This window comes from Heloderma suspectum, chromosome 11, assembly GCF_057233095.1.
Source record: "Heloderma suspectum isolate Gila_16-S chromosome 11, 16-S_ref, whole genome shotgun sequence".
Taxonomy (NCBI): domain Eukaryota; kingdom Metazoa; phylum Chordata; class Lepidosauria; order Squamata; family Helodermatidae; genus Heloderma; species Heloderma suspectum.
In genome coordinates, this window is record NC_139468.1 from 43,233,920 (window position 1) to 43,261,169 (window position 27,250).

Below are 27,250 nucleotides of genomic sequence, written 5' to 3' on the forward strand. Positions count from 1 at the left end.
ACGCCTTGAGCCACAAGGTAAGTAGGTCTGGATGTCTCACTTTGCCTCCGTCCCTGGACAACAGGGATGGAGTCGATGGGAGCTGGAAATAGTCCCTTCTGGACCGACACAGGAGTTTGGCAAACCAAGGCTGCCTCAGCCACCACAGTGTGATCAGGATGCCCTCTGCCCTGTTCTTCTCCACCTTCGCTACAACTTGAGTGAGAAGGGGAAACGGTGGAAACATGTAGAGGAAGCATTCACTCCAGTCCTGGGCAAACACATCCCCGAGACACTGCCTGCAGAAACTCCGGCACACCACATTGTCCTCTGATGCAAAAAAGTCCAAGGAGGGATGACCCCCCGACAGAACAAGCAGTTGTACACTCTTGGATTGAGCTCCCATTCTGGGAGACTGGAAAGGAGCGACTGAGATGGGTGGCCAAGGTGTTGTCTTTGCCTGCAATGTGAATCGTAGTAAAGTCGATCCCCCGGGTGATGCCCCATTCAAAGATCTGTATTGTGATCAATGGTACCAATCAATGGTACAGAATGAATCCCTCCTTGTGCTGAGGTGGAACACAACTGTCATGTTGTTGGAAGTGATTTGGATGTGATGACACAAAGGACCATCTCGAAGGCCTTCAAAGTCTTGTCGACAACGAGAAGCTCCAGACCACTGATGTGACTGCTTGCCTCTGTCTCCGACCATAGTTGCTGCACCTTTAGGTACCCACAGTGAGCCCCCCAACCTAGCAGTGAAGCATCTGTCATGACTGCCAATGTCGGAATGGGAAGCTGGAAAGGCATTCCCCGCAAGAGGCTGGATAACACCATCCACCAAAAAAGCGAAACCCTGACAACGGAGGGGAGCTGTAGCTTGACTCTCTGTGCATCTTGTTGCAAGTCGAATGACCCAATGAACCAGTTCCGCATCGTTCTCATGCGGAGACAGACATACAGAACCACAGCTGTTGTAGCTGCCATCAGCCCAAGTAGCTTCTACACCATGTAAGCCCTTACAGTATGGAGAGCTTGAACATCTGTTGCTAGCTGCACTAACACTTGTGCCCGATCTTGAGGAAGGAACGCCCATCCCTCTACAGAATCTATGGAAGCTCTGATGAACTGAATAACTTAGGACAGCAGCACGTTCACACATAAGCCTAGATCTTTCATCAGATTCATCGTACGTAGAATGGCCATCTGCACGTGGTGCTTCAACTAAGCAACTAGAAGCCACCCATCAATGTAAGGATAAATCTGCACCCCTCGAAGTCTGAGATGGGAGCACACCACAGCCATGCATTTCGTAAAGACTCTTGGGCCTGTAGAATGAAAGGCAGCACCTTGAACTGGTAAGCGAGACAATCGACTGTAAATTGGAGAAAACGCTGGCTGAACTCCTCTGTTGCAATATGAAAATACTCATCCTTCAGATCGATGGTCGCAAACCAATCTCCTCTCTGCAACAAGGGTAGAATTGAAGTCAGTGTAGTTATTCTGAACTTTCCGGGTGGCACGAACACACTGACCCCACTGAGATTCAAAACTGGGTGAAGCCCACCGTCCTTTTTGGGCACCGTAAAATACCGGGAACAGAAACCCTTGTGCATCTCCAATGGATGGACCAGTTTGATAGCGCCCTTTGAAAGAAGCTTGTCTACCTCCTCTTGAGATGAAGTCACAGTTGCAATGCCCAAAAAGGGAGGGAGAGCATCGAACTCGATTCTGTAACCTTGACAAATAATAGCGAGGACCCAGGAGTCTGTCGTTATTTGCTTCTATGCTGGAAAAAAGGCTGCAAGACTAGAGCAAAAGAGAGGAGAGTGGTCCAAGAGAAGGGGCAATAGAAGAGGACAGTCAGGGACGTTACTCCTTTGTGTAGTCTGTTCTCCTATGAGATGACTGGAAGCATGATGTCGAAACAAATTGATGCTTCTGTTGGGAGACTGGTTGCTGGCGCACCGGCCAATCCAGTTGAAGTTGAGACTGGTGGAAAGTTGACCAACATTACCAGTGGCGTTGTCTAAAAGCTGGTTGAGCCTCTGACAGTCCCGTTTTCTGTGCCATGGTCTTCGCCTTCTGTATAGTGTCCAAGACCTTCATCGGTCTTGGAATTAAATAAGCCCTCACTGTTGAATGGAAGGTCTTCAGTTTGGGAGCGCACCTCCTGTGCAAGTCTAGCTGACCTTAACCAAACATGTCATCGGAGCACAATAGCCCCCACCATCTCTTTGGAGTCACAATTGGCTTGGTGCTGAGCAGTGTTAATTTGTTGCCTTGCTACTTTAGTCGCCTCAGACTGAAACACATGTGCCAACTCACACTGATCATCTGGAAGGTAGTCACAAAGTGAGCCAATCTTTTCCTACAAAAAGAGCTGGTAATGAGCCATAGTTGCTTGATAATTTGTGACCCCCAACTCAAGTGAAGCAGAGGAGTAGATACGCCTGCCCATCAAATCCAATCTCCTGCCTTCCTTGTCTATTGGAGAAGAATGAACCCGATGAGACTTGCCCTGTGACTGAGCAGGGTGGAGGATGGGTGAAGAAAAATCTTGCATCCTTCTCCTGGATCCTATACATTGTCTCTAGCCTTTTAGAGGTCGGGGTCATGGAAGAAAGGGCCTTCCAGGAAAGCTGTACTGTCTGCAGTAAAGTCCGAAGAAATGGAATGGCCACTGGAGTGCTTGAGTCGGTATGGAGAACATCAAATATCAGATCCTTAACTCTCTCTACAGGTTGTTGAGTCTCAAGCCCAAGGGACTGGGCCATTCTAGAAACCTGTTCAGAAAAATGTTCTGTATCTTTTGAAGGTGAGGATGTGTCAGGAGCGCCCTAGCGGCCTCTTTCAGTCTACTCCAATATCTAACTCAAGACACAGACAAAAGGATTCTTTTCAAGGCTTTAATCCTTTTACAACTTAATGACTCTTTCAGATGCTAATCACCAGCGACTAAGCAAGGAACAGCACTGGGGAAAAGATAGCAGAGTAACCTATGCTCCAGGTTAGGCAGTTGGTCCCCGTTTAAAGGAGAATCACGGGAAGACCCTGAACTTATGGGCTAGGAAGAGATCCTCCCTCTTTCCCTTGGGTCCTCGGGACACGACTGTTGCTTGCGCGCCAAACAAGCACTATGCCTCCTTTCTGCGCCCTCCAACTGTCGTCGCTCCCAGCGTCGAGCATCCAGCAAGCCCCCTTCTAGCACTCTCTCGCTGGTAGGGTCACTATCTATTTCAGGAATGCTGGCAGGAGGAATCTCTGCCAGCTGCTGTGCCTGTGAGAGATGAGCGCGCTCCTCTCCCACGGATTGCTGTTCCTCCTCAGAATCAGAACTGCTCTGGGGTTCTATCGGCTCGGTTTCCACCTTGACAGGATGGGTCTTCAGAGCCTACCACGCCGTCAGGTGATGAAAAGTGATGGCGCAGTGGATGAAACTGAAGCAGAGTCAGGTTGGTAATCCTCCCTTGGGGAGCAAGAGGAGCCCCACTGAACATCTCGGTTGTCATGCTTAGGAAACTCAGTTTGAGGAAGCAGAGACGTTACTCTGTGCTCATTGACTTTCTTTATCTCAGAAGTCTTAGGGACTGACAGTTGAAGAGGAGGTGGAGAGAGCCATGGAGCAGGCACTGGCAATACAGGAGGTGGTGCCCTCACAACTGGTGGTGGAGGAGACAGCAGCATAAAACTCTGTGCAACCAGTGGTCAAGATAGAGAAGCCAATGGAGAAAATTCACGGTGGTGTTGCTGAGCTCCCCAATAGACATAACGTCTATAAGGATATGGATGAGGTCGATAACAATTCCAGTCATAGAATTACAGAATAGTAAGGTTGGAAGGGGCCTATACGTCCATCAAGTCCAACCCCCTGCTCAATGCAGGAATCCAAGTCAAAGCATCCTTGACAGATGGCTGTTCAATTTCATCTTCAATGCCTCCAGTGTGAGACAGCCCACTACCTCCATAGGTAATTGGTTCCATTGTCGTATTGCTCTAACAGTCAGGAAGATTTTCCTTTTGTTCAGCTGGAATCTGGCTTCCTGTCACTTGAGCCCATTAGTCAGTGTCCTGCACTCAGGGATGACTGAGAAGAGATCCTGGCCTTTCTCAAGTACTTGAAGAATGCTTTCATATCTCCCCTCAGTCTTCTTAAGGCTAAACATGCCCAGTTCTTTCAGTCTCTCTTCATAGGGCTTTGTTTCCAGTCCCCTGATCATCTTTGTTGCCCTCCTCTGAACCTTTTCCAGTTTGTCTGCATCCTTCTTAAAGTGTGGTGCTCAGAACTGATCACAATACCCAAGATGAGGCCTAACCAGTAATGAGTAGAGGGGAACTAGTACTTGACAGGATTTGGAAGCTATACTTCTATTAACGTCTTTTTTGGTAATTCCTTTGCAAGAGAGACTGCCAAAGAGCATCCAGGGGTTGGAGGGCCGAAGGCCAGAATGGCCCGTGGTTAGAGCCGAAGCTGACTGGGAAGGCGAGACCAGAGACTTCTCCGAAACATCTTTCCAGGGAGGCTTATCCACGTCTTTAGCCCTACCTGTTGGCTGATCCGATCCAGACACCATAGGTTTTGGGGGGCGTCCGCCTCCTTCAAAGCCTTCTCCCAAAGAATCGCCTTGAATCTGTCAGTGAGGTTTTTCCTTGCCTGCTTTCTAATCGACATGCACTGGTGACAAGCCTCCACGATATGACCTTCACCCAAACAGAGAAGGTACAAGGAGCGACAGTCAGTGGGTGGCAGCTTACCCCACAATGAACACACTTTTGTAAAGGGGCCTCAATAGCCATATGCCCGAAGGCTCCATGCAATCAAATGATCACCAATAACCAAAATAAAAAATAACCAAAAATGAACATGCTGTTAAAGGCAGAACACTAGAAGAATGAAGAGAAAGTGAGAAAAAAAGAGAAAAACTCCTCAGCACAGTCCAAAGATGAAGAAATCCCTTCTGTCGAGTACTATCACAATGGCGGTTGACAAAGAACTGAGGGACTGGGCAGGAACCCACTGGAGCATGCGCAGTGGGATGGTGGGGGAGGGGTTCCCACCAAAATTCCTCAGCTATAGAAGTTTGCTGAATCAAGGCTCCACACAGCCGCAGAATCCATATGTGTGATGCACAGAGACCACAAAGAAAAATCTTTGGTTATACCCTCTACCCCTTAAGAGAAGACACCTGAGAGATTTCAGACATCAGTCAGAAATAAAGTCCCACACGTTCTACAAATGCCACTGTTTATCCATGAAGACTGATCTTTTTTAGCTTCAGTTTTGGATTAAAGACCCCAATCGTTTGCTTTGAAATGAGTCTAGTGTCCAACTTGGAGTGGTTGGACATCTTCTAGAAATTGCACTCTTAAGCACACTTTAACTTCTATTGATCAAATTTTCCCAAAAGATTTTGATTGCTTTGGCAGGATCTGAACTTTGTAATTAAGATACTCCAGACTTTAATACAATTATTATCTAGTCTGAACTTCCTAAAATTTTAGAAAATTTAAAACTTGGAAATGTAGCTCTATACAGAGGAAGTATGGATTAAATTCAAGAAATGGATATATAACACACTATACACACTCAACGGGCAAAGAGTAAGATGCAGCGTCATGCTAGCAGCAGATGAAAAATCAGTTTGGAGCACGGATCTGAGCCCAATGAAATGTGCTATCTATCAATAGTGTAATAGTTTGCAAAAAGACGCTGGTGATATTTCCAGAAGAAGGAAATTTGTAAAGGCTTTGATATTATCTCAAGAACAATCTTTATTACTCAACACTTGAACTAAACAGACTGGAGTGTCATCTCTCTCACACATATATCTACTGTAGTCCATAAATTGCAAAGCAAGTTCATAAATACAATCTTCAATATGAAATGAAAGTGGTAAATAAAAGATTTCCATGATTATTTCTGAGAGTTCTCCCCTGGCTATACTTTTACACCTCATCTGCTTTATAAAACCTGAAGAGTTACAGTCAAGAATAATTGCAGCAAGGAATTCCAAGCTTCATAAAAGGAAAATAATTCACAACTATTTCACAAATACCTGTTCAACACTGCAGAACTGGAAAATCATGAATCAGGGTACTGTTCACAGCTAATCCATGAAGCCCTAAGAAAGTATTTTGAGAGATCTCTCTACAAGTTTTTAAAGGCTCTACTTCTTGATAAAAGTCAGAATCTGCTCAGAGCCAGAGTGCCCATTAGTGCACCGAGGAATCTCATGATCACCTAAAAATATAGGGAGTTGCAAGGTATCCCTTATTCTATGGGTCACCCCTCAATGCAGAGCATTTCCTTTGGTTACTGTTCTATTCTCTAAGTCTATTCTCAGGAATTCTATGACCATTTAGCCGCAAGGGAGAGCTCTGAAGTGTCACTCTCATGTCTAAAAGTGAACATTCCTCAACAGCTTAGTATTATTTGGGTCTGTCTAAACAGATCAGGCATAAGGTTGTTCTAGCATGCAACATCAATCTTGATGTAGTATGGGCAGCCATTATTTTCTGAGAACACTCAACACTTATAATGTGAGAGCTTACTTGACATACATGTCTATACATAGGTGTGCATTATAAGAGAATTCTTATATCAGAACTTACAGTGGAAGAAACTGGTCAGCTAGACACAACTGTGTAACTTTTAACGCATAGTACAAGAGCAGCGCTATATTAAAACAGCATTGCATTTGCAAAAACTGTATTCAAGTGGGCCATAATACAGGTGTCAGGTTTTTTACTGGGGATGCTTAGATCAGGAATGAGCCTCTCTTGCGGAAACTGCGACATGGGCTTAAGAGTTTGTTTCCAGACCCAATTCAAAGCGTGGTGCAGATCTTTACAGTGAAATGGATGCCCTTGTGTGTCCCATTGCCCCCTGCAGTATGTTTGCTTGGGACCAGGGAAAGGGCCTTCTTGGAAGCTGCCCCTAGGATTTGGAACTACCTGGCTATTGTTCTATTGGTGCTTTTTTTATTGCTTGTCTTGTTTCACCACCTCTAGGCTTTAAGTCTGCTTTTAGATGCAATATTGTAATATTTGCTGTTTTCCCATTTGCTAGCTACATTGATTTTAAGGAAAGGGAGGATACAAATGTTTAAAAATGTATGTTCAGCTTAACCACTTTTCACCTAAAGTTCAGAAAGATATTTATGAAGGTTGAGGTATCATTCCTCACATGAAGGGAAATATGTCTTTCCACATCGTAAGATCACAGCTCAACCGATTTTTATTTCCAAGAGGTATATTAAAGTAAAGCCTTAAATGATGCAAGCAATGTAATAATCAGATAATCCTAACTTGAGCAAAAGAATTACAATATGGCTTGCATTGTTCCCTACTAGTTTTATCAACTTGATTTTTCTGAACCATTAAAATGTTATAAAATGGTTAAGCACTGTGAAAATAAAGGAACGCTAGATTAATTTAGCTGATTTAGTTTTGATTTAGACATTTAACATACCTAAACAGAAGTGATCAAAATCACAGCTAGATGTTGTCAGAATATTATGGTGAAAATGCATCCTAGGTCCTCAAAGATATTGTGCTACAAAAAAAACAAGGAATCCAGAAAATATAACAAGGAATCCAAAATAACAAGGAATTCAGAAAATGTTTTAGTGGCTTGTGCAATCTTAATACTTTGTATTAAGTTTGGAAAAGTTAAGGATTTCAGGCAATTATTTGAAACAAGGGCATCTCAATATATTAAGCACTCTTAAATTCCCCATTATGTGACAGTCCACAAATATTAAAGGAACAAGTTAGATGTGTTTTTTTCACTTAAGCCTTATTATGTGAATTGGGCCAATTTAAAGTAGTTCATCTGACTCACTCTGCTGTCACTTTTAGACATTGGAAAATATGATCTACTGCCTACTTCTCTTCCATCAATATAATACATCTTCAAACCTACTGCAGCTCTTGGACAGCCTTTTTAATGTTGGTTGAAATGGGCACTGGAGAGCACAGCTAAAGTCATCCCCTCTCCTTTAAGATCTGGTGTTAGATGTACCAGTATTTACTGATCATATTTCATAATAAACTTCATCTTCTTGAAATCTGTGTTCATGCACAAGTATTATGATCTAAATTATAAATCCATTTCATTACATATTTTAGTTCATGTGTAAATGGCTCTTTGCTAAAACCACACATTTGTCTACCATCTAAAACAGCTTAGAAAAGAGCTATTTACACTTACCATTTATCAACTCAAAAACCCGCAGGTAAGCGATAAATCCGGCAGCTAAACTGGTGCAAACCTGCATGTGGATGCTTTTAACACTGGCTTCAAATCACACCCTACAATCCATGCTGCTCAACTTTCCTGTGTAATAAGTTTAGAGAGAATCTCAAATTAGGAGAGGAAAATAAAAACTAAAAATTTTGAACTACGCTTCCAAACATTCCTCAAACCCATTTGAAGTTCCTCAAATTTGAAGTCTCGCTTCACTTCTGTATGTCAGTCTAGTCCCATTCAATTGGTGGTCAGCATACATCCTCTAATTTAAACTGATTTTTAAATTAATTGCCACCCTTGGGTAGTGTTCACATGTTGTTTTAATATTTCTAAATGTACATTTCTGTAATTATTTTGGTTTAACAGCATTGTATTTCTATGCTGTTGTAAGCTGCTCTGCCTGTTCTACAAGCAAACAGGATATTAAAATAATTCCTGCTGCAAGCAATGTGAAGCCTACAGAACTAATTTATGCTAACTGATCCATCAGCTATATCAAAACGTCCAAGACTTCCCCCATCTCAGAAAGCCCAACTTTGTACCACACAAGGGCACTATCTGTGGGAATCTCCTGTTACTCCTTGGTAGTGATGTGTGTATCAGCAAAACTCAAGTTCTCAAGTTTGCTGAAGTTCTCCAAATTCCATCTTGAAGCTTGTTCCAACACGAGTTTTTTTCCTTTTCCCATGAAAATCTGTGCATATTTCCATGCCTATTTTTCCAAATGTATGCATCAACTGTGCACATCTTTGAAATGTATGCATTCTTCTCACATTGAATAAAGCATATTTGTGAGCATTTCTCAAAAGTATGTACATAAGAACATAAGAAGGGCCCTGCTGGATCAGACCAAGGGTCCATTCAGTCCAGCATTCTGGTCACACAGTGGCCTACCAGCTGTTGACCAGGAAACCACAAGCAGGACATGAATGCAACAGCACTCTCCTGCCCATGTTCCCCAGCAACTAGTATACACAGACATACTGCCTCTGATACTGGAAGTAGCACATAACCATCAGGACTAGTAGCCACTGATAGCCTTCTCCTCCAGGAATGTATCTAACTCTGTTTTAAAGCCATCCAAATTGGTGGCCATCACTACATCCTGTGGTAGCCAGTTCCACAGTTTAACTATGTGCTGTGTGAAGAAGTCCTTCCTTTTATCTGACCTGAATCTCTCACCCATCAGCTTCATGGGATGACCCTAGGTTCTGGTGTTTTGAGAGGGAGAAAAATGTCTCCCTATCCACATTCTCCATACCATGCATAATTTTGTGGACCTTTATCATGTCCCCCCTCACCCTCCTTTTTCCAAGCTAAACAAACCCAGCTGTTGTAACCTTCCCTCATAGGGGAGGTGCTCTAGCCCCTTGATCATTTTAGTTGCCCCTTTCTACACTTTTTACAGCTTTACAGTATCTTTTTTTAGGTGCAGTGACCAGAACTGTACACGGTATTCCAAATGTGGTTGCACCATAGTTCTGTACACTGGCAGTTTTATTCTCACTTCCTTTTCTAATTATGCCTAACATGGAGTTCGCTTTTCTTACAGCGGCCGCACACTGGGTTATCATTTTCAAAGAACTGTCCACCACAATCCCAAGATCTCTTTTTTGGTTGGTCACCACTAGCTCAGATCCTATCACGTTATAATTGAAGCTGGAATTTTTTCCCCAATGTCCAGCACTTTACACTTGCTTACACTGAACCATTTGATTGCCCATTCTCCCAGTTTGGAGAGATCCTTTTGGAGCTCTTCACAATCCCTTTTTGTTTTAACCACCCTAAATAATTTGGTGTCATCCGCAAACTTGGCCACTTCACTGCTCACTCCTAATTCCAGATCATTTATGAACAAGTTGAAAAGCACTGGTCTCAATACAGATCCCTGTGGGACCCCACTATTTACTTCCCTCCATTGGGAGAATGAACCATTTATTCCTACTCTCTGCTTTCTGTTCTTTAACCAGTTACTGATCCATAAGAGGAACTGTCCTCTTACTCCATGACTGCTAAGTTTGCTCAGGAGTCTTTGGTGAGAGACTTTGTCAAAAGTCTTTTGGAAGCCCAAGTAAACAATGTCTAGCAGATCACCCCTGTCTACATGTTTACTGACACTCTCAAAGAACTCTAAAAGGTTAGTGAGACAGGACTTACCTTTGTGGAAACCATGTTGATTCTTTTCCAGCAGGGCTTGTCCTTCTATACGCTTACTAATTTTATCTTTAATAACGCTTTCAACTAACTTACCCAGAACAGATGTTAAGCTAACCAGCTTGTAATTTCCTAGATCCCCCCTGGATCCCTTTTAAAGAATTGGTATTACATTGGCCATCTTCCAGTCCACTGGTACAGAGGCTGATCTTAGGGACATGTTGCATATTTTGGTTAGAAGATCAGCAGTGTCATATGCGAGTTCTTTGGGAACTCTAAGATGGATACCATCTGGGCCCAGTGATTTATTTATTAGTTTATCAATAAGGTTGAGAACTTCATCTTCTGTCACCCTTGTTTGCCTCAGTTCCTCAGCCTCCCTTCCCGAAAACATCAGTTCAAGCAGAGCAATCTGTCCTATATCTTCTGCAAAGAAGGCTGATGACAAGAATTCATTCAGCTCCTCTGCAATCTCTTTGTCCTCCTTTAGCTCCACTGTCATCCAACGGTCCAACTGCCTCCCTAGCTGGTTTTCTGCTTCTGATATAGTTAAAGAATTCTTTATTGTTGGCCTTGATATTGTTAGTGATATGCTCTTCAAAATGCTTCTTTGCATCTCATATTGTCTGCTTGCATTGCCTTTGTGCAAGCTTGTGCTCCCTTTTGTTTTCTTCACCTAAGCAAGACTTCCATTTTCTGAAGAAAGCCCATTTTCTGAAGGAAGCTCCCTTGACACCAGTCATTAACCATGCCAGTGACTTCTTGGATTGGTACTACCTTTCCTAACCTGTGGTATACATTTTAGCTGAGCTTCTATTATTGTGGTTTTGAGTAACCTCCAAGCATTTTGAAGGGATTTAACCCTCTTGACTCCCCCTTTCAACTTCCTTTTCCCTCATTTTTTAGAAGTTTCCTCTTCTGAAGTCTGTTGCACTTCCTGGGCAAATTCCCACCCAAATAATTATTAAATCTGATAGACCGTGGTCACTGTTTCTAGTTGGCTCAACATTTACATCACATACTAGGTCCTGGGCGACACCACTTAGGATTAAACCCATCTGGTCGGTTCCATGACTAACTGTTCTAGGGCACAGTCGTTTAGGGCATCAAGGTATTTAACCTCTTTGTCGCGACTGGAATGTAAATTTATGCAGTTAATGTGGGGGCAATTGAAGTCACCCATTATTACAACACTTCCTCTTTTGGAGGCCTCCCTGATTTCGTTTTCCATCTCAAGGTCACCCCAGGCACTGTGGTCTGAGGGACGATAGCACATTCCTAGCACTAAATTAGTTTTGGAGCTAATTAGTTCTGTCCCTTTTAGGTGTTCTAGTCTGCTTGACACTATGCCCTCTTTAATGTAAAGAGCAAAACTTTCCGCAGTTCGCCCTTCCCTGTCCTTCCTGTAAAGTGTACATACTTTTCATGCTCATTTTTCAAATGTATACGTGCTGTCAAATGCTTTTTTTTGGTCTGCAAATCAAATTGCAAATTCGGAAATGTATGGACTTCGACCACAAACTGTATTTGAGTCAGTGTTCAGTCTGGAAGGTGAGAACCAGATAAACCCTGATCAGAAATGGACTGAAATGAAATTCTCAAACACTCTACCCCTTAGACACATATGTAGTGTCCACCCACATCTGTCTAGTCTGAATCACAGTGGTTCGAATCTGCTCCTGACATGTCCAGAACCCTGCTGTCAGAAGAAAACAGCCGGAAAGCAGAACTTTGTGCCTTTCGAGGCAGATTTATGCTGCAGCAATTAGTAGCTAAAAGGTTGGATCCAGATTTAGTCATACTTGTTGTAGACCCATTGAAATAAATGGAACTCAAGTTAGTTATGAGTAATTTAAATCCCACTGATTTCAGTGGGTCTGCTCTACATATCAGTAAACCTGGATCCAGCCCGAGATCTTTAGAATTACAATAATCTGAATGGCAATTTATCTAGAACATTCACCCAATGGATGTACCTAAGCAAGCTTTGCTCATACTTCAGTTTTACTGTGGTGTTATACGCTTGTGTTCCAATTAATTTGATGCAGTTTTAAATAGCAACCAACAGCATGACTTACTTTGCTTCAATCTCTGGAAGTCATTGACTCTGTCCTTTGAAGCCTGTTTTACAACTTCTTTTTCCACTTTCTGATTATCCACGATGTGAACAGGAATTAAGTGTTGAAGAGGGTTTGATGGTATCTGATTCATCACATCAGCATTTCCATTACGGTTAATATTTATACCTATAGCATACAGAAACAAGTAATTAAATACACTCTGGTGGGTTGCACTATTCAGGCACAAGGAAAAGAAGTGTATGGAACTCCACCTGAAGGGCAGGGGCAGTCTAGATACCCACATTGGCCTGGGAACACCAATGCATCTCCATTAAAACATTATTAAGGATTTTTGTTCTATCAGTGCTGCCTTGCAATCCCCTCTCAATCACGTGCAACAAGTGCAAATTGATCACACTGCTGGAAGAAAAAATAAGAGGACTAGAGCGGCGACTGTCGACCCTCCAGGGAATAAGAACACGAAGAGTTCTTGGACAGAACGGTAGAACTACAGCAACAAAGTGAAGAACAGAAGCTTGAAGAGCAACAGCAAGTTGAGGCAGAAGAGGAAAATGCTGACGTGAGGAAAAATGCAGTAGAGGAAACTCCTTGGAAAAGGGTGACAGTTAGGAGGAGAAGAACTAGAAGCCACTCCGCACAAGTGGAAGCAGTGGAGCTATGGAACTGTCTCCAGGTACCTGAGGACGAGATTGGAGGACAGCCTGCAGAGGAAGAATTACAGGGGAACCTGCATGAGAGTGAGCAAGAGGCTGAAAGTCAGTCAGGCAGAGGCAATGAAACCAAGGCCTACAACAAGAAGAGTAGTAGTAGTGGGAGACCCCTGGCTACGTAGGATTGAAACCCAAGTATGTCACAAAACCCATGGTATGCTGTCTCCCGGGAGGACGGATTAGAGACATGACTGAAAGGTTGCCTGCACTCATAAAGCCCACTGGCAGGTATCCCTTTCTTCTCATCCATGTGGGAACAAATGATACCGCCAAGCAGAGCTACAAAGAAATCACGTCAGACTTTAAAGCTCTGGGAAGGAAACTCAAGAACTTTGGGGCCCAGATAGTTTTCTCATCCAGCCTTCCAGTAGTTAGAAGAGGGATGGAAAGGGAAAGAAAAATACTCCGGGTGAATGACTGGCTACGAAGGTGGTGCGAGCATGAGAGATTTGGATTCTGGGATCAAGGGCTATACTTCCGGGAAGATGGGCTGTTGGCAAGGGACGGGTTGCACCTCACAAAGGCTGGGAAGAATGTGTTTGGCCACAGCATGAAGAACTTTATCAGTAGGGCTTTAAACTGAATCCTACAGGGAAGATAGACATAAAGTTGGGGGTAACAATGGATGAAGGCAATGGAGAGAACAGCTCTAATAGCACCCGATAATAGTCTTCCAAAAAATGTAGGAAGAAAGCCAGACTATGAAGCACATGGTCTTTGATGCCTATATACTAATGACCACAGTATAGGAAACAAATGGAACAGACTTGAACTCTTAATACAGGAGGGAAATTACAACTTGATAGGTGTAACTGAAACTTGGTGGGATGACTCTCATGACTGGAATACAGCAATTTAAGGATATAACTTGTTCAAAAAGAACAGAAGGAACAGAAAGGGAGGTGGAGTTGCACTGTATGTGAAAAATACGTATCTCTGCACAGAAATACAGGAGGATGAACTTGGTAGCCCCATCGGGAGCATCTGGATCAAAATTAATGGAGCAAAGAATAAAAAGAACCTGGTGGTCGGAGTCTACTACTACTTCTACTATCAAGGAGAAGACGAGGATGAAACTTTTGAAAAGCAAATAGCCAGTGTTTTAAGGAAGAATGATGTAGTAGTAATGGGGGACTTCAATTTCCCCGATATTTGTTGGGAGACAAATTCTGCAAAACATGGCCCCTCCAGGAAATTCCTGACTTGTGTGGCGGATAACTTCCTCCTACAGAAAGTAGAGGAAGGAACTAGAGGATCAGCTACCCTTGACTTGATCCTAATGAACAGAGATGTCTTAGGGGATAAAGTAGCAGCTACAGGAACACTGGGGGAAGGGGACCATGTTATACTTGAGTTCTTGGTTCTAATGGAATCAAAAGCCGAGTGTAGTCAAATGCATACCCTGGATTTTAGGAAAGCCAATTTTAATAAACTCAGAACAATGATCAGTAAGAGCCCATGGCCAGCGACTCTAATGAGAAAAGAAGTCCAAGATGGGTGGGAGCTTTTAAATAAGGAAATTCTTGAGGCACAATTACAAACAATTCCAACAAGAAAAAAAGGTGGAACACAACAGAAGAAGCCAATGTGGCTTCACAACAAGCTTAGAAATGATCTGAAAACAAAAAAGGACACATATAGGAAGTGGAAGGAAGGACAAGCAACAAAGGAAGAGTACAGGCAGGTAGCACAGAATTGCAGGGATGGCATCAGGAAGGCTAAAGCTGAGAACGAGCTGAGGTTAGCGAGGGATGCTAAAAGCAACAAAAAGGCTTTCTTCAGCTACGTGCAAAGTAAAAGACAGAGGAAAGAAATGGTTGTTCAGCTATCCAATGAGGATGGCAAAATGATAACAGATGACAAAGAAAAGGCAGAAGTGCTCAATTCCTACTTTGGCTCAGTTTTCTCCCAAAAGAGGGTCTATGACCCCCCTGGCAAAGGCGAAGTACCGGCTGAAGGGGCAGGATTGCAGCTTGAGAGCGATAAGCATATGGTCAAGGAACACCTAATTAATTTGAATGAGTTCATATCTCCAGGGCCAGATGAACTGCATCCTAGAGTAATAAAGGAACTGGCAGAAGAACTCTCAGAACCACTGTCTATTCTCTTTGAGAAATCATGGAGGATGGGGGAAGTGCCAGATGACTGGAGGAGGGCTAATGTTGTCCCTATCTTCAAAAAGGGTAAAAAGGAGGAACCTAGGAACTACAGACTAGTCAGTCTGACATCAATCCCTGGGAAAATTCTGGAGCAGATGATAAAGCAATCCATCTGTAAGCACCTTGAAAACAATGCAGTGATTACTCGAAGCCAACATGGATTTGTCAAAAACAAATTCTGCCAGATGAATCTGATCTCATTTTTTGATCAGGTCACCTCCCTTGTGGACTGTGGGAACGCTGTAGACATCACATACCTCGACTTCAGCAAAGCTTTCGACAAAGTGCCCCACGATATCCTGATGAGCAAATGAGCTCAAAGTGAGCTAGATGAAACAACAATCCGGTGGATCCACAGTTGGCTACAGAATCGGACTCAAAGAGTGCTTATCAATGGGATCTTCTCAAACTGGGGTGAGGTAATGAGTGGGGTACCACTGGGCTCAGTCCTGGGCCCAGTGCTCTTCAACATTTTTATTAATGTCTTGGAGGAGGAGGTGCTGGGAATGCTGATCAGATTTGCAGATGACACAAAATTGAGCGGGATAGCTAATACTTTGGAAGACAGAAACAAAATTCAAAGTGATCTTGATAGGCTGGAGCACTGGGCAGAAAACAACAGAATGAACTTTAATAGGGATAAATGCCAGGTTCTGCCCCTAGGAAAAAGAAACCAGATGCACAGTTACAAGATGGGGGATACTTGGCTCAACAACACGGCAAGCGAGAAGGATCTTGGAACTGTTGTCCATCACAAGCTGAATATAAGCCAACAATGTGATGTCGCTGCAAAAAAGGCAAATGCTATTTGGGGCTGCATTCATAGAAGCATAGCTTCCAAATTCCGGGAAGTACTAGTTCCCCTCTATTCAGCACTGGTTAGGCCTCATCTGGAGTACTGTGTCCAGCTCTGGGCACCGCACTTTAAGAAGGATGCAGACAAGCTGGAGAGGGTTCAGAGGAGGGCAACAAAGATGATCAGGGGACTGGAAACAAAGCCCTATGAGGAGAGACTGAAAGAACTGGGCATGTTTAGCCTTGAGAAGACTGAGGGGAGATAGGATAGCGCTCTTCAAGTTCTTGAAATGTTGTCATGGAGAGGAAGTCCAGGATCTTTTCTCAATCATCCCAGAATGAAGGACATGGAATAATGGGCTCAAGTTACAGGAAGCCGGATTCCGGCTGAACATCAGGAAAAACGTCCTCACTGTTGGAGCAATACGACAATGGAACCAATTCCCTAGGGAGGTGGTGGGCTCTCCCACACTGGAAGCATTCAAGATGGGGCTGGACAGCCATCTGTTGGGGATGCTCTGACATGGATTCCTGCATTGAGAAGGGGTTGGACTCCATGGTCTTGTAGTCCCCTTCCAACCCTACTATTCTATGGTTCTATGATCACCTGTGTTATCATTTGTCAGCTAAAGATATAAGAGTCAAGTTGGTGAAGATAGAAGCATGGGGAAGGGAGGGCTTATATCAGCTGTTATTTCAGTGATGCTTCTTCAAAAAGCTTATATGAATTCTGCAGATATCCTTGAAAGCACCATGTTTCCTTGTGCCTGGGCATTGCTTTCTTGCCAAGCCTAGTGATTCCATGGCATTACTCAAATCACCTTGTCCAGTTCTTGAGTTGAATGCATGATGTAGGAAGAGAGAAGGAAAACAAACTGGATAAACTTCAGTCAGATTCACGTCATTAACAGTTGCTTCCAACTTCTGCTCGGACATGATGCAAACAATGATGGCAAAGTTGTCTTTCCTCTCCTGTTCTGCCCTTTGCAAAAGTAAAGTTAGCCACAGGTACCCCAAAATCCTCCATTCTTCCAAATCCTCCGTAACACCCCCTTTGCTATGGAGAGCATAGATATATGCTATCTATGCTGAATGTGAGAAGGAGAGGCTGGTGATTTTCAGCACTTGTGAAGCAGCAATTACCTCTTGGTCGCAGTAAGTTTGGCTCTGCATGAGGACTCTGGAGGAGAGGTCAAGTAGATGTTTTGGGGTTACCATAAAAATCTGTTATTGTCAGTTGATGGAAGGCACCCTGGAATGACTTATACCTCCCACACTCTCTGCTTGGTTTTAAACAAACTTCATCCACCTTCTGGTGGTATTAATTCCCCCACCCCCACCTAGTTCTAGAAGAAATTGCATGCATGGAAACAAAATCCTTATATGCAAACCAAAGAAATGGGAGAAACAAACAGCCAACTGTGCACTGCCAAGAAAGGCATCAATGAATAAAATGCACAGTGGCATCAACTGGAAGAACACAAGCAGAAGGGCATCCACAGCGCTCAACACTGACAGGTCATGGGACCTAAAGTCCCTCCCATGTACCAGCTTTAGCAGCAAGTACTCTCAATCCAGAGAAAGTAGGGCAGGATGTTCTCCATCAACTCAACAGAATGAACTTCACAGTAAGCACAATATTTTTCTCTCCTTCTGTGGAGGAGGGCAGACTGAAGCAGGATGTGGAACTGCAGTACACCTCATCTCAGACTGAAACCCTTGCTGCAAGTAAATTCACTCTGCAAGTCTATAAACGTATAGATCTAGTTTCAAATTACCGGCTAGAGTACCCATCTATTGAAGAATGCCCTCGCAGAGGCAAAGTTGTCCATGTTGCTGGGTCTAATGAAGGTGAGGATGGAAGTTCTAGCGGTCACTTTATTAATGTCTTCCAAGAATCAGCATCCAACACAGCTAAGACATTCTGTTGGGGTGAGCAGTAACATCCCTAGGGACCGGGATTGGCAGTCTAGAGACAGAACCATAGAACAGCAGAATCATAGAACAGTAGGGCTGGAAGGGGCCCACAAGGCCACCGAGTCCAACCCCCTGCTCAATGCAGGAATCCAAATCAGAGCATCCCTGACAGATGGCTGTCCAGCCTTGTCTTGAATGCCTCCAGTGTAGGAGAGATACCATCGGATCTGACTGAGAGATACCATCTACCATCTTGGTAGATGGTATCTACCAAAGTAGATGCCTTGGTAGATACCATCTACCAAGGCAAATTTAGAACTCTCACTATCCACCAGGTAGATGGAGGAAAGACACAAACAAGGCCTTTGACTGCCTAAAGGTCTTGGTTAATTTGATGTATATCTGGAGTGTGCCACTCTTTTCATAGGATACATGGGATCTGGAAGGGAAAAAGGCCCTTGATGCCCTGGTTCACAGATGTCAACACTATGGCCTGGTTTACACAGTCACCACAGCTTAAACACAGTGGCTTATTTAAGCCGCAGCACATGCCAGACACCATTTGCCTAATTACCCGCCTGGGCATGGCTTGTTGTGCTGTCTGAACCTGGGTGCCATGGCTTGTTTGAGAGGGAAACAACCCTTAAATAACCCAATAACAGGCCATAGGTTATTTGAGGGTTGCTTCTCCTTCAAACAAATGATGTTGCCTGAGTTCGGGCAACACAACAAGTCACATCCAGGCGAGTAATTAAGCAAATGGCGCCTGGCGCATGCCGCAGCTTAAACAAACCACCATGGGTTATTTAAGCCATGGTGATCATATGAACGGGTCTGTGAGAAGGTTGCCCAGAAACACTCATGTTCTGTAACACTAGAGCCACTAGAAGCTTGGTAAAAGCCCTGGACATTAATGCAAAGCTGAGTGCGAGGCCTTGTGTTTATAAAGCGGTGTTCCCTAGACATGAACCTCAGGAATCTGTGACAGCTGGGGTAAACTGAGACACACAGGTAAGCTTCCATGAGGTTTATCTGTAAGAAGTTCCCGTTCTTGATAGCTCTGGCAATGTATTATCCATTTGTTCAGAATAGGTTGTCGCTCTTTATTCTCTATTTTTCTTGGGGACTAGGAAAAAGATTCAATAACTGCCTGTTGTTCCTCTGTTTGGGACAGAGGACACAGAATGCCTCTGCCTGAGAGTGTTTGGGGAGGGGCCCAGCACATAGGCAGGCGGAAGACATTGGCAGGTCAACTCAGCTGGCCTCACTTATCAATCAGCCTCTGCATAAAAGACAGGCCTCAAATCCAGTTCAGGTGCTGGAAGCAATTGATGCCCATCCATAGCAGAAAATGTTCCTGCCAGGTCCTGGACCCAACTCTGATCATTCTTGAACCAAAAATGACTCCAAATATTCTTCAGCATGTCCCCATATCAGGTTTTATTTTCCTTGGCTTCAGACTGATACTCTTGGCTTCCTGATCTTGGACTATTTAATGACTAACACTAGCTGCTTATTGCTCAACTTGAGCAATTTATGACAGTGCCAGGGCATGGGGGCACTTTGCCTTGTGGCTCTGGCCCTGGTGAGGTTTGTGCTGACTTCCCTCAGCACCACTTTCAGGATCCAATTCAAAAATTTTACATTGAGGGACTAACCCCAATGCTAGCTGGAAGAGAGAAAGGGAATGAGGTGGACAGCATTCCCCAGGTGGCTCTTATTTCTTAGTTTGCACCATCCATCATTTTGCACCTTTGGCAAATCTCAGTGCAGTACGCCTCCAAAATGGCTACCTCACGCAGCTGTGCATTAGTGCTATATAGGAATATATGTGAAGAGCATTCAGCAATTTTATCCTCAACTGAGCTGACAGCTGCCTCAGGTGCCATCACCCTTCCCATTGGCCCCAAGGTAGCGCAGGGGAAAAACCACTGTTTGCTTTGGCAAGGAAGCAACTTGTTCTTTGGGTCAACAGCATCAGCCACTTACTAGTCTACTGACTGTAATTCGGGGGGGTTGTTGTTTTGTAGGCAGCTACATTCTTTGCCATTCTCACTCTTTAATCCAAGGGCAGGGGAGGAAAGCAGAAGATGGAAGAAGACAGATGATCAATTTGGCCTGATGGTGATGCCTAAGCACCAACCTCACTCTGTTGAGTCTGAACTGGCAGGGCAGGAATTAGGGAGTGTCATCCCATCCGAAGGGCTAAGGAGGAGGATTTTTTATTCTGAGCTTCAAAGATTCTGAGGAATAACCCAGTTTAGGATGTCCTTTTCTGCTGTAGGGCATTATTTAATCTTACTTCCTGTTTTGAACACACACACACACACACACACACACCCCAGTTCAGGGACTTCTTACCTTGAGCAAGGTTTGGAGCCTGGGGTTTTTCTGTGGGAAGATTTCCATTGGGTTGATACTGATTCTGAGAAGCTGAATCAAGTGGCTTCTTCAAAACTAAATAAAACACATTCACACCATGACTCACTCATTTGCTAATACCAATCAAACATTCTGCAAGGAAATTATTTAGCACTCAGTTTAAAGAGACAGAGAACTAATAGTTCTGCTAAGGGCATATTTCTTATGACCGAACCAAGGTTAGTACAGATATAGCCATTGCTGTAGGCACGCTTTAGATTTTCACTCTAAGCCCAAATAAAACAAAGAGGATTTCCAGCTGGAGCCAGAATTCAGTATACCATAACAAGAGTTTGAATTTTGACAATCACTAGCCTAGACGTCTTGAAAGGTTTTGCCAGTACAGCATTTGCTAGAATTCACATGCTGTGAAGAGTTAAGTGCAATTCCACAGGCTGGTAGAAAGCATTTTTTTCTGTTTCTACTTTGTATTCTAAGAGACAATCCAGTCAGTTTATACTGAGAAGCAAGATTAACAAGGAGTCCAGAAATGCTGCTGCTGCATATGTCTTTTACTGTACATATGAGTACCATGCTAGCCAATCATATTCACCACTCCTTTTCACAGAAGTTATCTTTCTGAACACCGAGCCATGTTCAGCAACAAACTATAACAAACTGCCACAGCCTTGCCTATGGAGTACCCCATCCTAGAATACACTTCTAGAAAATTAGTTAGTAGAACTTAGATGCTTTACAAATAATAAATATATAGTGTTGCTAACCAGTAAGTGTATCTTCGGCTTTAGCAGGGTCATTTTCTTCTATCCCAGGCATGCCTGCATCATCTCCTGGTTTAATTTTCTCTGTCAAAATAACATGACATTTCTCCTTACTGCACCTTCTATTCAAGTTCTAAGTGAATTTAGACAGGACTAGTGGTAGTGGATCAAAGATGCTTTACACAAGACAAGACAAATTTCTTCACCTCACTATGTTAGCCCGCTATTCTATATTCTCCCAAGACATTAATAGGGACAGTGATTTTACCCACGTCTTACCACAGCTGCACTAGACAGACCTTTGCCATATGAGATATTGTTGATTGAAGGTGCTTCATTCTTAATTACATTCCTCTCATCCAATCCTTGAGTTATCTTCAATATTGCTGGATTATTGCTCAAACCGGCCTCAATGTCTTTACTGGGCTGGCTCTTGTATGCAGTCTGCTGTAAAAACATTAAGAACTAACCTTAGAAAGGAACACATTCATTTATCTATATCTATCAAGCTTTATCTATCATTCATTTATCTTTATCAAGCTTTTTACTCTTAATTGTCAAGATTCTTAGCCCTGTTGTTAATGAAAAATGACTGACAAATTAAGCTGCTTCCCTTTTGCCTTCATCTAACCGGAGTTTTCACAGGCAGACTATCTTTCTCTTGTATCTTGCAGTCCACATAGTCCAACATCACATTTATGGAAACAGGGGTTACTCCATTGTGGCAATGGGGAAAGGAGACAAGCTTTGTCCTGGGTGAAGGCAAGGAACAAGCGGGGGGGGGGGGGGGAGCCAAAGGGACCATCAACGGCCTGAGAGGATTGTTGGGGCAGCCCCACCTTCCCTGAGGCTACCTAAGACCTGCATGCCCCAAGGGAAGGCAGAAGTGAAACCCAGGCCTGGAAGCTCCTGGAGGGACCATCACTCAGCCTGAGAAAACTACATTCTGGTGTTTTGTGTGTGTGTGTGTGGTGGGGTGTGTGGGTGGCAGGTAACATTTGTTTCAGTATTTAAAGACTGTAAACTGCCTTGGGCACCCTGGCAGAAAGGTGGTATAGAAATGTAATAAATAAGTGAATAAAGTTGCCAGTCTTGTCCTGGGAAGCAGGGGCGGGGGGGATTTAACCCATTGTGGATGCCTCCTCACACCAAACAAGGAAGGGTTTATAAATGGAAAATGATACTTCAAACAACTCTCAATGCCCATTATATTTTTTACTTCAACCCAATTTTTGATGACTATCTACCTTTTGGTCTTGTATGACCTGGTCCTCTAACTTCTTCATATCTTCTTCATGCCGCGTTCTCAATTCCTTGATCTGTTGTCCACACTGAAAACTGGTAGACCATAGATGACAGGCTTTAGAACTTGTCCAACATTGACGCATTTTCTAAGTCCCCACTGAAGTATTATTTATATTTCTAGAACAACTTGACCTTCCTCTTTATACGAGGCACTAAATGTATAAAGTAGCCTTACTCAGAGTCCGATGTTTGATCCATTCTAATCTAACTTGCAGTAGCTCTCAAAAATCCAAGTTATAGACAAGTCTTCCCCAAGCCTGCTACAAAAATCCTTTTAACTGGGGATGCTGGGGCCTGAACCTGGGATCTTCTGCATGCAAAGCATCTGCACTATGGACAATTTGCAAAGAAAGGATTTGTAGTTTCAGGTCTGTCCTGTCCTAGCTCAGTATAGGGCTCCCAGGAGAGAATGAGTTGCAGTGGTGGTCCTGCCTGGAAAGGGTGGACCACATCTGGCACAGCAAGGTCTTTTCTGGTAAGGCAACGCAGGTTCCCAACAGGCAAGGCAATAAAGGCAAAGTCTGTCAGGACCGTAGACATATCACTGGCTGAAATTCAACGTAACAGTGTGGCTAATACAAGTAGGGGTGGCCATCTTCACTGGCCTTCCTTCTGGAGCCTGGAAGGTCTGGACCAGCTGTCAACTCCTCCCCCTCTGGGGAGCCATCCATTTCTTAAAGACAGAGTGTCCAATTCTGCAGCTACTGGCTCCCATGCCCCAGCAGCGATGAGGACTACATCAGAGGGGTGCCCTCCAAGACAGGAGTCTGGTAAAGCCATGTCCTCTGGCTGGAAGGGTCCCAGGGTAGCCGATGATGGATGTTTGGATGAAGCCTCCTCCCCCTATGAGTCCTCCTCTGAGTCAGAGGGGAGACTAAAGACAGAGAATGTGACAGATTCTTAGCAAAATGAGTCTCCTTAGGACAGGGGTGCAGAAATGTTTTATGGCCAGATTGCCCCCCACCAGGCCCACTGTGAGCAAGATGACGTCTTCCCCCACCACCACCTTTCTCTCCATGCTGGAAGAGTCCTTCTATCCCAGCACAGATAAAGCGGTTTGGCCAGCACTGGAAGGAGCAGCCACTCCTTGTGGCACTGGCAAAACTCCTCATTTCATACAGCTCTTGCCACCTCCCTTGGCCCATGATGGGGAGAGTGGCCACTGCATCCAGCCACCCTGCATCCCTGCTGTTATCTCTGACCTCAGATATTTTTGAGACCTGGGGGAACCGCCACTGTTCTCAGACTGGAGTGCAGGGATGCAAGGTAGCAGGACCCAGCCCGCGCCCAGAAAAGCGTATGCTCTTCCCAGCAAGACAAGCCCCACCGCCCCTCATCCTCCACTGTTATCGCCAATCTGAGATTGGAAACAACAGTAGGGGTCCAGCCACTCACACACAGCACCCAGGAGAATCCCCACTGTTCTCTTGAGAGCTGAGATCACAGCAGGGGTGCTGGGATGTGAGGCAGCTGGACTTGGCCACTCTTCCTGATGCAGGCTGCTCTGCCCACATGGGTGAGTCCCACCACCTTGCATCCCCACTGTTATCTCTAAACTGAGATATCAGATCAGAGGTAACAGTGAGAGATGCCCTCCGAGGGGACTCCTCCAAGGAGTGGGCCTTGGAACCCAAGTCCCACCCACTGGAGGATCCCCAAGAGGCTCCACAGGCTGGATTGGGGTGCCCCATGGGCAGAGGTTCTGCACCAGTGGAGGCTGGTGGCTCTGAGTTGGGTGGGGCTGTGGATCTATTCCAGGTTTCAGTAAGAACCAGCCAGACCTCTAAGGGAGCTATCCAAGGTGCTGAACCACAAGCCCCAAATTGGTTCAGCACCTTGGATAGCTCCTTTAGACTTCTGACTGAAGCCCAGAATGGATTCACAGCCCCACCCAACTCAGAGCTACCAGCCTCCACTGGTCTGCACCCCTGCCTTATGGGTACATGAACAGGTGCTAGGGGCTACACATGTTATGGCTTACCTCTTCATAGCCTAATTTTTGCTTAAATCTTGTCTGGGTCAGGAGATATAGACATGTTTGTACCTCCATTCTACATGACACAGACAACTACATGCCACCCTACTTTGGGTCAACTGATGGTTCTGTTTGGATAACAGGCACATTTTTTGTAGATTTGGGTTTCCGCAGGAGTTTCTCTGCAGATCTTGATTATCAATGAAATTGTCTTATTTAATCAATTATATGTAAGCCACTCTGGGAGCCTTTTTGGCTCAGGGGTGGCAGAAAAATACAATCAATCAATCAATCAATCAGTCAATCAATAAATAAAAAAAACACAACTAGGGTAGCATACAGATGCTTTACTTCTACCCTGTTCCATCAGTCTCTGTAAACTACAAAACAGAAAATAGATTGCCTGTGCTTTGTATTGACTTAGTTACAATGGGGAAGGCTCTAAGTACTTTTGTTAAGATTTGACAAGATTCCAGACACCATCTCTTTAGCTTCTACTAGCAAGACAGCAAAAAAAAAAAAAAAAAAGAGGTTCTATTCTCTTCTCCTTCAGTGAGGAAAAAACTTCACTGGCTCACCAAACAAGCATAGTTGTCTTAAAACTTGCTTTTCTTCTTATCCCTTTTGTATACTGCCAGAAAAGAACATGGATGTCTAACTACACAGCATTAATTCAGATTTATGTCACTACGCTCACCTTTCATACTCCAACCTTTTAAGAAGTTGTGTATTGTTTTTCTTGTATTCATGAAGCTGGTCCTCCTGACGTATGAATTCTTGACGTAACTCTGCAAGTTGTTCTAAACCAAATTATAAAGGTAACAGCTGTTAGAAGAAAAATAATTCCTTCATAGCCTTTTTCCAAACCTGGAAAGTTTAACCACTGCTAAAAACTTTCAATATAAAAATTAAAACCTTCAATATAAGCAAATGTGTTGGCCAACTGATATGAAACCTAAAATATAACTGTTTATATTTTAAATATAACATTTATTTATATTTAATATAAATATTACATTTATATTAAATTTAATATTTATGGATTATAAATCCATATATGTAGACCCTTATTCCACAGCTATCCTGATTAAATGATAAAAATAGCTCTTTTGCAGGGGGATGTTACTTCTGTATTTTGAGAATCACTATTACAATGTAGGCGATCATGGCTGTCTCTGAGTGATGTTGTATGCCCATTTTAGATTCTCATGCTTTAATACAGCACAGTTACACAGGTGATCATTACATGTATTATAATGAAGTTACATTAACATAAAAACATAAATATATTTTTGCTTTTTCCTCCTCCCTCCCAATCCCTTTTGTCTCATATATTTTAGATTGTAAACCTGAAGGCAGGGGCTATCTTATTATTAATCTTTGTAAGCTGCTCTGGGAGCCTTATTTTGGTTGAAGAGCAGGGCAAAAATGCTATAAATAGGTATAACGCTGGATCAGACCAAAGGCCTATCCAGCCCAGCATTCTGTTCCCACAGTGGCCAACCAGTTGCCTATGGGACACCTATGAGCAGGACATGAGGGCAAAAGCACCCTCCCACTCATGTTCCCCAGCAACTGGTATTGAGAGGCATACTGCCACTGACCCCAGAGGCAGAATATAGCTATCATGACTAGTAGCTATGACTGGCCTTATCCTAATCCCTATTTAAGCCACCCAAGTTGGTGGCCACCATTACATCTTGTGGTAGTGAATTCTATAATTTAACAATGCATTGTGTGAAGAAGTATTTCCTTTTATTTGTTTTGCATTTCCCCCCATTTAGCTTCTTTGGATGACCCTGGGCTCTAATACTATGAGAGAAGAGGATAAGTGTTCCCTATCCACTTTCTCCAAACCAGAATTTTATATACCTTAGAATTTTATACACCTCAGTGATGTCCTCCTTTACTTGCCTTTTTCCTACGCTAAAGATACCCAAACGTTGTAATCTTTCCTCATAGGAAAGTTGCCCCAGTCCCTTAATCATTTTGGGTGCCCTTTTCAATTCCTTTCCTAATGATCCCCCACATGGAATTTGCCTTTTTCACAGCTGCTGGACACAGAGTCAACATTGGCTCACAAAAAAAATTATGCTACAGCTAAGTAGTTAGGGCCTAAGATGTCACACTACTTATTTTATTCATTACTTTTATATTGTGCCCTTCTTCCAACAGGGATGTTGTGAGGACACAGTGTACGTGTTCAGATTAGGCTGAGACATTGGCCTTCAGGACAACAACCCTGTGAGGCTGATTAGGCTAAAAGACTGGCCTAAGGTCACCAAGACACCTTTCAAGTTCTAGCTCATGTCAAGGCCATGAGTTACTGCTTCTTTATCAGATGTCCTTTCTTTCCACAGCCCTCAGTAACATGCAGAGTTTATTGCTGCATGTTACCCAGTGCATTTGACCTACCAAAACTACTTACCCTTTAAGCGATGTATGTCTGCCATTTGGTATGAAATGTTGTTCTGAAGTTTGAACTGAAAAGGAGAAATCATTTATTTAAATTGTGCAGATTAGTAGTCCTATGAGATTTAAAGCCTTCAACATCAAAATGACCCTAGGCACCTAAACTTTGCTGCAACTCTGTTCTTATTAGGTAGCCAAAAGTGTCTACCAAGGCTTCTAATACATTTACATTTCTTCTGGACAAAAACGGAGCAATAAGGACCACTTTTGCCTTAGAATATATTTCCAGGGGGTATCAGAACCAAAGCAGATAGGATTCTTACAACAAAAATAAAAATGCCACATCAGCTGTTTCTTAGAAAGTAGAAC

At 43.6% G+C, this 27,250-nt stretch overlaps 2 protein-coding genes across 18 annotated transcripts in view; one reads left to right on the forward strand and one right to left on the reverse strand.

The window, feature by feature from the left end:
- The window catches only part of LOC146337335 (uncharacterized), a 71,012-nt gene that overhangs the window by 31,700 nt on the left and 12,062 nt on the right, over nucleotides 1-27,250 (forward strand). The window lies entirely within an intron of this gene.
- GOLM2 (golgi membrane protein 2) overlaps nucleotides 1-27,250 on the reverse strand; it is a 39,241-nt gene that overhangs the window by 9,672 nt on the left and 2,319 nt on the right. For 8 of the 17 annotated variants that reach the window (XM_084817660.1, XM_084817659.1, XM_084817668.1 and 5 more), the window contains exons 3-9: nucleotides 26,898-26,952; nucleotides 25,167-25,269; nucleotides 22,437-22,527; nucleotides 21,489-21,636; nucleotides 21,193-21,273; nucleotides 20,408-20,503; nucleotides 12,463-12,630 (exon numbers count right to left, since the gene is read on the reverse strand). In XM_084817660.1, the coding sequence (XP_084673786.1) occupies nucleotides 12,463-12,630; nucleotides 20,408-20,503; nucleotides 21,193-21,273; nucleotides 21,489-21,636; nucleotides 22,437-22,527; nucleotides 25,167-25,269; nucleotides 26,898-26,952 (742 nt within the window). Of the gene's footprint in view, nucleotides 1-8,191; nucleotides 8,318-12,462; nucleotides 12,631-20,407; nucleotides 20,504-21,192; nucleotides 21,274-21,488; nucleotides 21,637-22,436; nucleotides 22,528-25,166; nucleotides 25,270-26,897; nucleotides 26,953-27,250 lie in introns of all 17 variants that reach the window. The other 9 variants (XM_084817674.1, XM_084817673.1, XM_084817666.1 and 6 more) reach the window with 2 other exon arrangements.